Source organism: Nematolebias whitei, chromosome 11 (assembly GCF_014905685.2).
Source record: "Nematolebias whitei isolate Nwh7 chromosome 11, NemWhi1, whole genome shotgun sequence".
Lineage (NCBI taxonomy): Eukaryota > Metazoa > Chordata > Actinopteri > Cyprinodontiformes > Rivulidae > Nematolebias > Nematolebias whitei.
Genome location: NC_056508.1, coordinates 21,836,863 through 21,849,668, shown reverse-complemented (window position 1 = coordinate 21,849,668; position 12,806 = coordinate 21,836,863). Strand labels below are relative to the sequence as shown.

Genomic DNA, 12,806 nt, shown 5'->3' with positions numbered 1-12,806 from the left:
TATATATATATATATATATATATAATTTGAGGAAACCATGCTTCCTAATCTTTATATTGCTTAAAAGTATAGTTTCCTCAAATGGCTGAGGTGGATGAAGATTAATCTATGGTGGCCAAGGCCACCATAGATTAATCTGTGGTAGCTAAGGCCACCATTGGCCACCCCCTGGCTGTACCATCACGCCTGGTCGTGGATAAACACTCACTGAAAACTAACATTCACTATTCAAGTCTCTCAGTGATGGGAGACATTAGTGCACCCCATTTTCATTGGTAAAACCTATTTTACTCACTGTTTGTTAATAGTTTTTATTCACATACACATATATCATATAGAGGGCAGCTGTGGATGAGTGGTTAGAGCAGTCTTCTTCCAATGGGAGAGTTGGGGATTTGATTCCACCAGCATTCACATTATGAAGTGTCCCTGGGCAAGACACTGAACCCCTCATTGCCTCCGATGTGTGTCCCATCAGTGAATGAATGTGATAAAGCACTAATTATTCTTTGTATAGATCTAGTAGAGTGCTGTATGAATGGGTAAATGAGGACACAGATTGTGTTGTAAAGAGCGTTGTGTATCTTGATTGCGATATAAATACAGTCCATTTACCATTCATTATATCTGCGTTGGCCCAATAATTAAGACCGTTGACAGCAGTGAAACTGGAGTTTCTGTATTAGTTATTTAATGTTTAGTTGGTCAGTAATGTTTAAGAACAGATCACATCAGTATCTCTTATTGGTGTATTTTACTTCTTACTTTCTCCTAGCGCCCACTTCAAATCTGTATGCCCAGTTAAACAGCCTCCAGCTATGTGTGGACCCAGCCAGCATGCTGTGGATCAATATATTTTCCAGAGGTCTTCTTCATACCCTGGACCAAGTCAAAGCATTCTACCATTTGCAAGATAGTAGTAAGGCTGAAGAGCACGTGGACGTCCGCCTGGATGCTGCTCAGTTGAAGGTACATACTCGACTGGTACTCAGTTTACTTTCTTTATGGCCTTTTCTTTCATTCATCTTGTATTTTAGTTTCACACAACTAAGGTGTTTCTTTTTCCCCCCAGCTGATAATTCCTCTGGATTCATCCATACTGGACCATCCAGAACGTCCTCAGTCACTTTCAGTTGTCATGCCCCAAATTGTTCTCAGCAACACCCGCCACTGCCCTCATGGCTCCAAAGAGGACCTCCGCAGTACCTGTGAGAAGTTTGCCAGCTGCTCTTTCTTCCTGCCTACACCTCCTTGTCCTTACCCCAGAGACCTGAGTGCCTTCCACCCCCTCCCGTCCACCTTCCTTCAGCACTCTCGAGAAACGGAAGCCCAACCTCTGGACAGAAAACAGCTACGATCTCAGGACGTTTGGTCTCTTAGCCTGTCCCGTGTTGCCCTGGGTTTTGATGGAGCGCGGCGGTTTCCCAAAGGCAAAACGCAACCTTTTATTGAGCCCTTTGCCATGACTGTGTGGATGTGTCAACCGTCTGCCTTCAAAGATAAGCCCTTGTCTTCCCCTTCTAGTCCCAACGGAGCATATGTGAAGTCCTCAGAGCAGGGGGCTCAGCATCAAGCTTTGTTTGCTTCTTTTCACTTCCTGGCTCACACCATATCTCCACTGAGGATGTGGCTCAACCACTACCAGTACGTTGCCCTTCTGAGGATGAAGGATGCCATGGCCCGGTTGGGGGCCGAGCTGAGCCGGGATGTACGAGGTGTTGAACAGGTTCACGGCCAGAAGACACAACCACCCACAGTTTGTCTTTCTCTTTTCGTGGACTCGGTGAAACTGGGTCTCCTTTTGCCACCAGCCTCTTTTGAGCCAGAAGGAGAGGTTCCCCACTCTCCAGAATCAGACAGCCCCAGCATGACAGACTCTGACTTTTCCCCGACACACCTTTCTGTTGTCCTGGAGGACAGTGGGTTAGAAAACGGGATGTCCTCCATTACAGCAGCAGTGATTGTGTTTGATGAACAAGATGGCATGGTTGAGGAGGCATTTGAGGCTGTGGAGGAGGAGGTAGAGGGCAACGGACCAACGGCAAAGGAAGACGCCCCTGGTCTCTCACCTCCCTTCTCACCCGGACCCTCCCCTGTCATCTCACGCGAACCGTCAACCTTCAGCCTGGAGGGAGAGCTGTCGAGTGCAATCAATGTCACCAAGGATGTTACCAAAGATGCCATTAGTGCCTCGTTGGACCTGACCAAAGGGGCATTTTCGATAACGAAAGATGCATTCAGCATGCTGAGCCGGGGTTCAGGCATGAGCAAGTTGTTCACCGCTCAGACCAGGTAAGGTTCCTCCTGCTGGGCAGCGTCTGAATCCCATACTGCACCACATGCTGCCTGAGTGTTTTAAGGACTGATTGTGTGTTCATAGGGAACAGATTCCCCGTTTAGAAGAATCCTCTCCCTCGTCACGCCTCCAGTCCATGAAGCAGTCACACTCCCAGCAGTCCTTTGACAGTGCTATTTTGGACGGCAGCTTGCCTGATGAAAATCTGTCTGTTGATAGTGACTTCAGTGACAACTTTGTTGTTCTCATGGACTCAGGTGTCTTAAAAACTGCCAAGTCCTCAACAAAACCTCTCTAGGTAACACGGTGGCATTCAAGTAAAGTTTATGTTGTGTTTTCAGAATCGGGCGTGGAGTCTGCGCGTCCCAACAACACCCCTGCAGGCAGTCGAGGCAGCCCAGCCCCAGTGACGGGGACAGAGGGAGGCTCATTGGCTGATCTGAGCAGCTCTCTCTCCCACAGTATAGAGGACATGTCTGAGGACATGGTGAGTTACTGCAATACGGCTAGTTTAGTTTTTTGAAAGATTTATCATATGTCAGTGTTCCCTTCAATAATCCACCAAAAATTCAATGTTTCAATTTAAATCTTTATAGCCCGTGGTTAAAACCTGATGCTCTGCTCTACAGTCCTCAGTGTTGCTGCTGATCTTGAGTGGTACAGCTTGTACCATGGAGGTACGAGGAGAAGACCAGGTTGTGGCTGTTCAAGCACACAATCTAACCCCTGTGCAGATGGGCAACGTTAGGCAATCAGATGTTCTGGCTGGTCTTGTACAAGGTAACTTGGGTTATGACTGTCAAATTAAAAAAATTGTTTTGGATTTTTATTAATCCTTTAAAAAAACAGTAATGTGTTTTAAACACATTTTAGCTTTTCCTCACTCGCTCTCGTGCATGGCGGACACATTTTCATCCCTCTTCCGTCCTCCTCCTGCTTTTTTGCTCTCTGTCTTGTCTATCGGAGCTCCTATTTACACATCTTCCAAAAAGAAAAACTACTGTCATGGATCTGGTCAGCTGGACTTTCAACGCAATCGATAGAATCTTTTCCACAAAGCGACAGGGTCCTGTAGAGCCCTCATGCCCAACTGAGACACATGCGTCATTATACGTCATGGATCAATGGGGAGTTTGGGAGCTGATGTGCCTTTCTGTATTGTCTCAGGAGGACGCCTAAGATGTTTATATAATTGGAATCATGATGGCAGGGTTTTTGCTTTTTGGCACCAGCGGATACGTATGTTATCGGTTATTGAAGAAGACGGTAGCAACAGTTTCAGCCATGGCAAAACCGCAGAGTCTGTGTGAAGGTTTGGTTCGTGCTTCAAGGACTCAAAATCTGCTGATTTACGAGCTAAACCGTAAGATGGAAGTGATTTGTGAGACTCGCAGGCCACCTGCGGTTTCTGGGACTCGCCAGCATGTTAGGGATGACCTTGGATGGGGCTCATAAGCACGGACCAGTGGAACGCCCACAAATCTACGTCCACAAATCTGGCCATTTTGGATTGAAAGTGCCAGCAGGACTCAAGGCCGATGTGAAAAAAACAGTCTGCCTGAAAAAAATCAACAGTTGTGGCTTATCTGAATCTGACTCCCCCGTTTGGCCTCAAAGCAGGCCGACTTATCACATTTCTCCTGGGATATGTGCAAACTAAGGAAAAGCTTTGTCTATCTCAATCTGTCTACCAGAGCTGTACTGGCTGACACCAACATCTTATCAGGACTACGGTCTATCTGGAAGTGCTTCATGGACAAATCTCAGTCTTATCATCATATGTAATGGTTTATAAATGTGCTTGCTAGTAGAGTTTTTTGATGTCTTAAATTGTGTCCTGATAAGGACAAGATGTGAAGAGATCTTTTTTGTAATACCACTATCCTATCCTCATGGCCTTTTCCCCTTTTCTATCTCTAAAAAGTATTCTGAAAAAAGGATAAGCTTATTCTGATTCTGATAAACAAGCCTCATAACCAAGGGTTTAAAAAAACTAAACTTGACAAGGTTCAATGGGAAATAATAGGTTTATATCCTTTGGTTTCATTTTTTTCCTCTTTATTGAGCCTATATGTTTGACTTTGACCTTGAGTAAATTAAAGAAAATCCACAATAAATGTCAACTTGTGTATCTAGCTCATTATTTAAAAAAAATCATTGAAATTATATCTTTTATAACTATTGTACTCTGGATTTTTAAAAAATATATAATTAAAAGCCCCAAACTAATGTGACATTCATGCCTTTGATGAGCGTATGTAAACTTTAGATTCTAGCTGTAAATGTTGTTTAATCTAAAACGTGCTTTGGTGAGTTAGCCGGGTGTGGCTGCAGTTTTATTGTCCCATCATCTCCGTTTCTGCAGCTGCAGATGAACCAGTCCAGAGGCAGGACGGCCAGCGTAGCAGGGCTTCTCCGGTGTTTCTCATGCGAGCAGAAACGGGCCCGTCTGCAGCTCAGCGCTCTGCTCTGGCTGAGTCATCGGGGTTTCTAGATGTACGAGTTCAGGACTGTCAGGCAGAGCTGCTAGCCTCAACAGTGACTAACATCGGTCCTTTCATGGAAGATGAGTTCAGTGCAGACGGGCAGCCAATGAGGTTGCACTTGCACAACGTCACCATCATTATGAAGGTAGGCCATTATTGTCCTTACTGTGTCATATAGTGACCCCCCAGCTACTTTTTTTGAATGTGATATAAAATGCAGCTGCAAAATACATTTCAATTATCATATTTACAGTAGTAACTTGTAAATAAGCTTCAGAGGTTTACCTTTTTTTTCGTACATGTAGCTGCACTGAAAAGAGAGCCTGATTCATGAAGCGTATTGATCCACATCGAGTGACATTACCAGAACTTATTGTCTTGTTTTTATAGGATGATGGTCCCAGAATCTACCCTACAGCTCCCCAACCTGTTCCAGCTAAGTTCGTTATCGATCAGCTTCTGCTTGAGCGAAGTGATGATGGTATAATGAGAGTCAAAGGTGAGCTAGACCTCATCTTAAAAAATAGACAAATGATTGTGTTAAACCTTAAAACCACAACAACTGTCACAGCTTTACAGACAGGTGAGCAGAGGGGGCTCATGGTCATTTCTTTCTGATTGCAGCTGAAAGTTCAAACACTAAACACGATGTTGCTCTGCTGGACTTCACCACTCGGGCCGACTCGAGCAGCTTCAACTCTGCACAACATCGGAGTGAGGTAGGGAGGAGAAAGACACTTCGATCAGATATAGCTCAGCATATGGTCTCATGGGGATGTACAAAGTTATTCAGGGATTATTTCTAGATATGTTTAATTAAAAGTTACAATAGATTTGTATATTTGTGTTGCAGACATTAAACTGATATGTTTATGCAAGATCTGGTTGTTCTGCACAATAGTTCAGCATCCATGTTTTCTACAAATGGGAAAGTGTGAATATTCATTAAATGCTACCTGAACAATGAAGACGTTAAGCTCGTATCTGATTGGTCTGTGAATGTTTCTGTCTAGACGGTGAACGACTTGCAGAACGTCTCATACGCTCACGAGGGTTCTCTTACCTAGCATGAGTCACAGAGACTCTTGTGGCTTGAGCTTTGAACATACAGTAGTCCCTCGTTTATCGCAGGGGTTAGGTTCTGGACCCCCCCACCGCCCCGCAATAAGTGCAAATTTGTGAAATAGAATTGCTATGTATTTATTTTAGTTTTTTTAATTCTTTATTTAACACTTAAGTTAAATTGACGTAGATTTCTGAGTTGAAACAACCAAAACAGTTCAGTCAACTAATAAATTTAAATTAACTAAACTAAAGCAAAAGTTTATTTAGCAGAGATAACTTGATGTTTATTTGTTAAACATGAAATGTGAAGTTAAGGGATTAGTGGACAGCAGCTCGGTTCTGTTCTGCAGACCTACCCTGCAGTGACGAAGCCCACAATGTTCTAAACTCTTAAACCTATTTAACTACAGTACTGCAAAGTTTTACTCACCAGCTCTGCAGGAACAGCGGCTCGGTTCTGGTCTGATTGGGTCAAAATCTGGATGAAAAAGTCCCGGTGGAACATCGGACCTACGGGCAGTTCGTCCCCACTCGGAGTCGGAAGTCCTCGTGGTCCGGCAAGCTGCTCTCAGATTGATTAATGAGTCTGGAGGTCCGGTTCTGGTCCGGTTCCTGGTGGGTTCTGTGCGGCTCTCTGCATCTGCTGGGCACTGAAGTCACTGTATGAATAAGCACCAAACTTTTTCTGGATCAGATCAAAACTTTCCCAAGGGGCTTCTGGGCAGTATCCTGTTGGCTTCTGGGAAATGTAGTTGTTATGTGCGGGATACAGTATTATATATTGAGAGAAAACTGCAAAAATGACGGTGCCTGTCCGAAGTTTCTTTATTTATTCTTTAACTTTTTATTGTAACCTGGATAAATAAAGGCTAAATGAAATTGTACAGTACTGTATCCAGTACTGTCCCATCACGTGAGTAATATTAAAGTTGACAATCATGTGTCCTGTACAATTTTTTTCTCGTGTACAATCTTACTTTGGAAAAACTGCGAAATAGCTAGTCCGCAAAAGTCGAACAGCAAAATAGAGAGGGACTACTGTATTTGAAAAAAAAAAAAAAAAAGTCTCAAATGCATTGCAGGAGCCTCTTTTTGTGTTCGCGGCTAATGTTCTAATGTAATGTGAAAAACGTTTAATACTTGTGAAAAGAGTAATCAGTATAAAGCTGTGCAGTTTAGAGCACGTAGCACTTCTGAGTTAGTTGCTTTTTTTTATTTTTTATGTTTTACATCTTCAGTGAAACTCTTTTCTGCATGTCTTAAGTACAGCTGACCACCAGTGTTTCCAGAGTTTTACATAAACAAAGCAGAGGTGTGTCTGAGTACACAGGGTTGTGTAGTGGTGTTGGAACCACACCTATTATGTTAGAATTCATTAAAACCCTTCAGCAAGCCGAGGTGTCGCCTGTCACTAAGCAATCCCATAATCCTCTCTTTGCAGAGACAAACTCTGGAGTCCCAGCTCTGTGAGGCCCAGACTGCCCTGACTCAGGCCCTCAGAGACAAGGAGCGCCTCCTTGTGGAAGTCAGGAGGTACAACCCCACGTTCACTCCCTGATCCTCCCTGTTGTTGACCTCTGAACCCGGGGCGGTTACAGCACAGCTCATTCAGGATAATGAATCCAAATCATGGCTAAATCATCACTAAGTTCATGAGATGACAACAAAAAAGCCCCCTGTGAGTTACTAAAAGGGGGAGCTCAGTGAATTAACGTTTACGTACATTAACGGTACTGTGTTGGTCAGTTTTTCTCTGACTAGATGTGCTAAACAAAAACTACTGGTTTTTTTTTTTTTTTTTATCTCATCCACATCAGTGTGGACTGTAATCTCTGTAATCTGTAATGTCGTCGTGTGGTTTCAGTGTAAAACAGCATGCAAAACGATCAAGCTTTAATTCTTTCCACTTGGTTATTTGTGTTATGGAAATTTTGCACAGACACTGCCCTCCAGCTGCTTGTTCCTCAGTCCCTTCTTTTACAAAGCATGCTTAGTGATCCGTGCTGAAGGAAGTTCAAATGTAGCACATTTAAAAGAATCAGCTTATCGGTATCGTTTACTGTTGTTGAGTGTACATCATGAGATTTATGTTTCCTTTTAATTTGAAGTGTTGAGTATAATTGTTTTGTAATAAGTCGAGGAAAAAAAACAATGCACTTTTTCATTAAGAAAGCAAGCCTCCACTGTTTACTGAGAATATGAGTTTCCATTTGTATTGTTTTATCGTCAGGTGGATTATTTATCCACATTTATCAAGTTATTGTTCTCACAAAGCACGCTGGATTGTTTTCCAGTATCTTTGTTGTTTTATGACGTGTGAAACGGTCGTGTTTCTTTTATACTGTGAAACGATCTGCTCAGTCCACGAAAGACAACTTCTTACACTGTCCCTCCACCTCCACAACACAAAGTTGTAATTATTATTAATAATTGCTCTGAAGAGGTCTGAGTACAGGAGTCTCAGTAAAATAGTTTGTAGCTCCCCAGAACAACTCCTGAATCATGACGGGTCGGACACCACAGGCTGTTACTTCTTTGTTCGCTACTCGTTATCAGATGTGCAACCACAAATTGAAGCCATATCACTCAAAAGTATTTAAAGAATGTGATATATCAAACTAAATTAATAGAAAACACTTGATTTGCTAAACAAACATCAGTAATGTTTGTTTACCACCATGCTGTTTGCTTTAATGGAGAAAACGGTGTGATGTTGATGTCAGGGTGTTATTTTTTGGTAAAAGTGGTTCTTTGTTCATTTGACTGATTGTGAACTCAGTAACAGGGTTTTTCTAATCCTTTGAGCAGACTCTGTACAGTAAAGGTACGTGGGAGACATCTGGTGGCAGATGTGTCTCATTTAAACTGAGGCTAAGAACAGGTTTGTGTTCTTAAACATGAATGTTATCCATTAATAGGAAAACAGTTTACTTGAAACACTTCTCTTTACGTGGAGTTCAGTTCTTAGTATAACCTGTTTCATTTATTCCCGCTGCTGCATGCAACCTCCCAACATGCACGTGTTTGTGTTTTTATGAACCGTTGCTGGTTCTGCATGGCCTTAATAGACAAGTGTGAAGGTAAGAAGCTGAATGTGCCACGCTGACCACATGTAGCTCTGAAGTTCTCCTCAGCTTCCTTCCTCTCTGGCAAGGACTCTGTGTGAAGTAGCATCTCCGTTCCTCTGACAAACTGGTGCTTTATGGTAAATTTCCTCACAACCTGTTACACTGGACTTCCTTTGCATTCGAGCAGACTGGTGGTTTCCATGACGACGAATCTCTTCCCCTCTTGAGACGAGCCAGACGATGAACGGAGCGCAGTCACAGGGGTTTCCTCTGCTCCACATGCATGTACTGAAGTGATTTTTGTTACCGATGCCTCGTGAGGCTAATTCACTGCAACTTGCACTGGTTTTAATGTCAGTCACTTCAAATGATTGCAAAGGAGTCCTAAAAATATTTGAAGCAGCACAGAGAAATAATAGTTGGACAGTATTTTTATTTTTTTTGTCAGTTGTGGAACATTACATTTTGTAGCGTTATCACTTCATTAGCACTAATGTAAACTGGTTCTGTGAACCAAAGCTTGTTAAGTTAGAAAATAAAATGCTCAACACATCCTGGCTTTGTCTTTTTATTGCAGTATTTTAACTTGAACCAGCCTCAGAGTCCAGTTTAATTTTAAAGAACCAGTTTAGTAAAAACAAATCTGATAACCACGTTACATTACTGTAGAAAACAACACTTGGGGTAAATGAGACCAGATTTAAACACTTTGTATTTACATTATTTAACATTTCACCTGCTGCCTTTAAGTCACAGTTTCCTCGACTGCTCTTGGAGATTTAAAATCCGCCGGGTAAAAGTAAAGTAAGATGGTGGGAGCACAGAAGAGCTGCTTCATGTGAGTTTCCACGTGGATCACTTCGTCCTCAGTGGAACACGATTTGTTTATATTTTGAGTTTGGGATCCGATCTCTGGTCTTCAGCCTCCTCACTGCCTCCCTCATGTGTTTGGGCTGTAGCGGTGGTGTGTCTCCCCACTTCTCACAAACGTCCAGAGCTATTAAAAGGAGGGGGACATTTAAGTGATGGTTATAATTTGTTTTAATTTATTTAATATGAATGGCTAGTTTTGTAAATCCATAGCTTACCTTCCTCAACTATTTCCCCAACAAAAACCTTGGCGATACCAGACATCGCAATAACCACATTTTGGGACACTGATGAACCTGTTATGGACTGGATCAGCTAAAAAAAACAAAAGATAATTTAGTTTTAAGGATTTTTTTAAAGTTGCATTTTTATAGAAAGCTCACCCTTTTAATGGCAGCCTTTGGAAAGGCAGAGCGTCTGTACATCTCATAACGATTCAGCTGCTCTTCTGAGAAGGACGACACCAAAACCCTAAAGCATGGGGGTGAGATGACAGCGAAGACTTGCAGAAAATAAATTGGCTGAAGAGTTTAAACACAATACATGTGAGCAGAGTTAAAAGTTGTCTCACTGCATCTTTTGTATCTCGTCCTCATCAACCTTGTGGCGCTTCTCCTTCTTCTTCTCCGGCTCCACCTTCAGTCTTTTAGAGGAAGGCTGACCGGAGGTGCCCTCCTCCTCATCGTCTCCTTCGGCTGTTTCCTTTACAGTGGAAGAAAACGTCTCTTAAGGGCTGACACAAACGACGAGATTCATCAAACCATACAGCAGACATCTGCTGAATATAAAGTTTATATAGTCTGATATTGAACAGGTTTGACTTCAGCTCAAACCAGTTCTGTACACACGCTTGAGTTAAAATAACTTAAGCTTCAAAACTGAGTTATGCCTAAAACAAGTAGCTTTTTAAAAGTGATTTTCTCTTGAATAATGATAGACTGACACAATCTGTTCAAGTCATTAAACTTTCTATTTTCTGGATATTACTGAATGTGGCATCAGACCTTTTGTTTTTCTGCAGGACAGATTTATTCTTTTTAACGAGTTTTAATAAGTAGCAAAGATCCAGATGCAGCTGCTCAAACCCAGCAATCCTTGAATACTAATCTGTAAGAATAAGGCCCTGATCTTAAAGTGACTAAAACTGTACACGACAATCCCGCATCACTGTATGTTCGCATTGTGTCTTATAAGATTTCATCAGATTTTTGCTTTTTCATCAGCCCCTCGAGGTATGTCCCTCTGAATTTTTACTGTGACAAAGTTACTCTTTACACCACGTTTTTTGATGGGTAGCTTGCTGTTTTATTTTTTTTCATGCAGTTCGCAGGGGATGAAAATGTTGTTCTACGTCAACAATCTTAAAAAGCATGTTTGGGTTCACAGCACTCAAAGGTAGAGAGCATTAAAATATATCTAAATACTGACCGACTTTCATGACGATGTGATGTTGAGAATGCTGTGTTTGAGACCCTGAACATGACGATGCCGTGAAGAACGACGCAAAACAACGAGAGGCTTCTCTTTGATCCTTTAATCTTTTTTCCTCTTTCATTTAGTTTGAGGATTAGTGCCTATTTAGTTTGTATGAATGTCCTGGATTATACAGTTAACAGTTATCAATTACTTGGATAATAAATTTAGTTACTCAAAGTAAAAGAAACAAGTAATTTCCTACTTCTTCAAAAAAATTCATCCAGTTATCTTAAGAAATAAGCAAGTTATGTTAATTTGTTGCTTGTTGCAGGTCTAGCTGGTTTTTTTTGGTTTTCAATGTTAAAACAAAGGGGAAAATAGTTTTTTTAGACTAAAATTGCCATAACTTATTTCTTTACCCATCTAGACAACCTTAAGTCTCAGTCTCTTTGTTTTATCAAGTTCTATCCATAAAAAGATGTCAAAAGAACAATTCATGGACCGTGATTATGTCTCATACCTAAAAACAGGGTTTCCGTTGACGGCTGTCATTTTTATTTATTTAAACTCCCATATACACCTTTAAATATCCTGATGCATGCTCAATAATCCAGGAAGAAAAATCCAAAAAAGTTCAATCTGGTCCTCTGGACATTCAAAAAAACAAAACAAAGCAAAAAAATGTAGAAACGTTTCGTCTCTCATCCGAGAGACTTCCTCAGTCTGAGGTGCTGTTTTCAGCTCAGTCTCTTAAATAGCACCTTCTCAGAGTGGATCAACCAGTTTGCTGCTGACAACCAAAACCAGCTGATCACATGCTCAAGAAGGACCATCAGCCTAACAATGGGTCATTAGCACACTGATGGCTGTTTACTATTCACAGAGGGCTGAGTGATACTAGCAATCACAGCATTGTAAGAGGGGGACAATTGAACACGGAGGCCTCCACCCCTGTTTAATGATGAACAATTTCTTTTCACAAAGATGGCCTCCTTTACTCCTCTCTCAAACCATCGTTCCTCTCTGTCCAGGATGTGAACATCTTCATCCTTGAAAGAGTGACCGCTGGCCTGGAGATGAGTGTAGACCGCAGAGTCCTGGCCTTACTATTCTGTGAATAGTACACAGCCATCAGTGTGCTAATGACCCATTGTTAGGCTGATGGTCCTTCTTGAGCATGTGATCAGCTGGTTTTGGTTGTCAGCAGCAAAACTGGTTGATCCACTCTGAGAAGGTGCTATTTAAGAGACTGAGCTGAATACAGCACCTCAGACTGAGGAAGTCTCTCGGATGAGAGACGAAACGTTTCTATATTTTTATTTTTTTGCTTTGTTTTGTTTTTTGTTTTTTTTGAATGTCCAGAGGACCAGATTGAACTTTTTGGGATACACCTTTAAACTAACTCCCCCTTTAAACTAACTTCACCTTTAAACCAACTCCACCTTTAAACTAACTTCACCTTTAAACCAACTCCACCTTTAAACTAACTTCACCTTTAAACTAACTTCACCTTTAAACTAACTCCATCTTTAAACTAACTTCACCTTTAAACTAACTTCACCTTTAAACTAACTCCCCCTTTAAACTAACTTCACCTTTAAACTA

General features: G+C 41.7%; 2 protein-coding genes across 2 annotated transcripts in view; one reads left to right on the top strand and one right to left on the bottom strand.

The window, feature by feature from the left end:
• Positions 1 to 7,429, top strand: part of uhrf1bp1 (UHRF1 binding protein 1) — a 20,467-nt gene extending 13,038 nt beyond the window's left edge. Inside the window, exons 13-21 of the mRNA XM_037684002.1 lie at positions 776 to 969; positions 1,073 to 2,292; positions 2,381 to 2,553; positions 2,638 to 2,783; positions 2,926 to 3,076; positions 4,662 to 4,927; positions 5,173 to 5,281; positions 5,407 to 5,501; positions 7,289 to 7,429. Coding sequence (XP_037539930.1) covers positions 776 to 969; positions 1,073 to 2,292; positions 2,381 to 2,553; positions 2,638 to 2,783; positions 2,926 to 3,076; positions 4,662 to 4,927; positions 5,173 to 5,281; positions 5,407 to 5,501; positions 7,289 to 7,405 — 2,471 coding nt within the window. The 3' untranslated portion in view covers positions 7,406 to 7,429. The remainder of the gene's footprint in view (positions 1 to 775; positions 970 to 1,072; positions 2,293 to 2,380; positions 2,554 to 2,637; positions 2,784 to 2,925; positions 3,077 to 4,661; positions 4,928 to 5,172; positions 5,282 to 5,406; positions 5,502 to 7,288) is intronic.
• A 1,902-nt stretch (positions 7,430 to 9,331) lies between these two features.
• The window catches only part of taf11 (TAF11 RNA polymerase II, TATA box binding protein (TBP)-associated factor), a 4,460-nt gene continuing 985 nt past the window's right edge, over positions 9,332 to 12,806 (bottom strand). Inside the window, exons 3-6 of the mRNA XM_037684001.1 lie at positions 10,357 to 10,487; positions 10,169 to 10,256; positions 10,004 to 10,100; positions 9,332 to 9,912 (exon numbers count right to left, since the gene is read on the bottom strand). Coding sequence (XP_037539929.1) covers positions 9,782 to 9,912; positions 10,004 to 10,100; positions 10,169 to 10,256; positions 10,357 to 10,487 — 447 coding nt within the window. The 3' untranslated portion in view covers positions 9,332 to 9,781. The remainder of the gene's footprint in view (positions 9,913 to 10,003; positions 10,101 to 10,168; positions 10,257 to 10,356; positions 10,488 to 12,806) is intronic.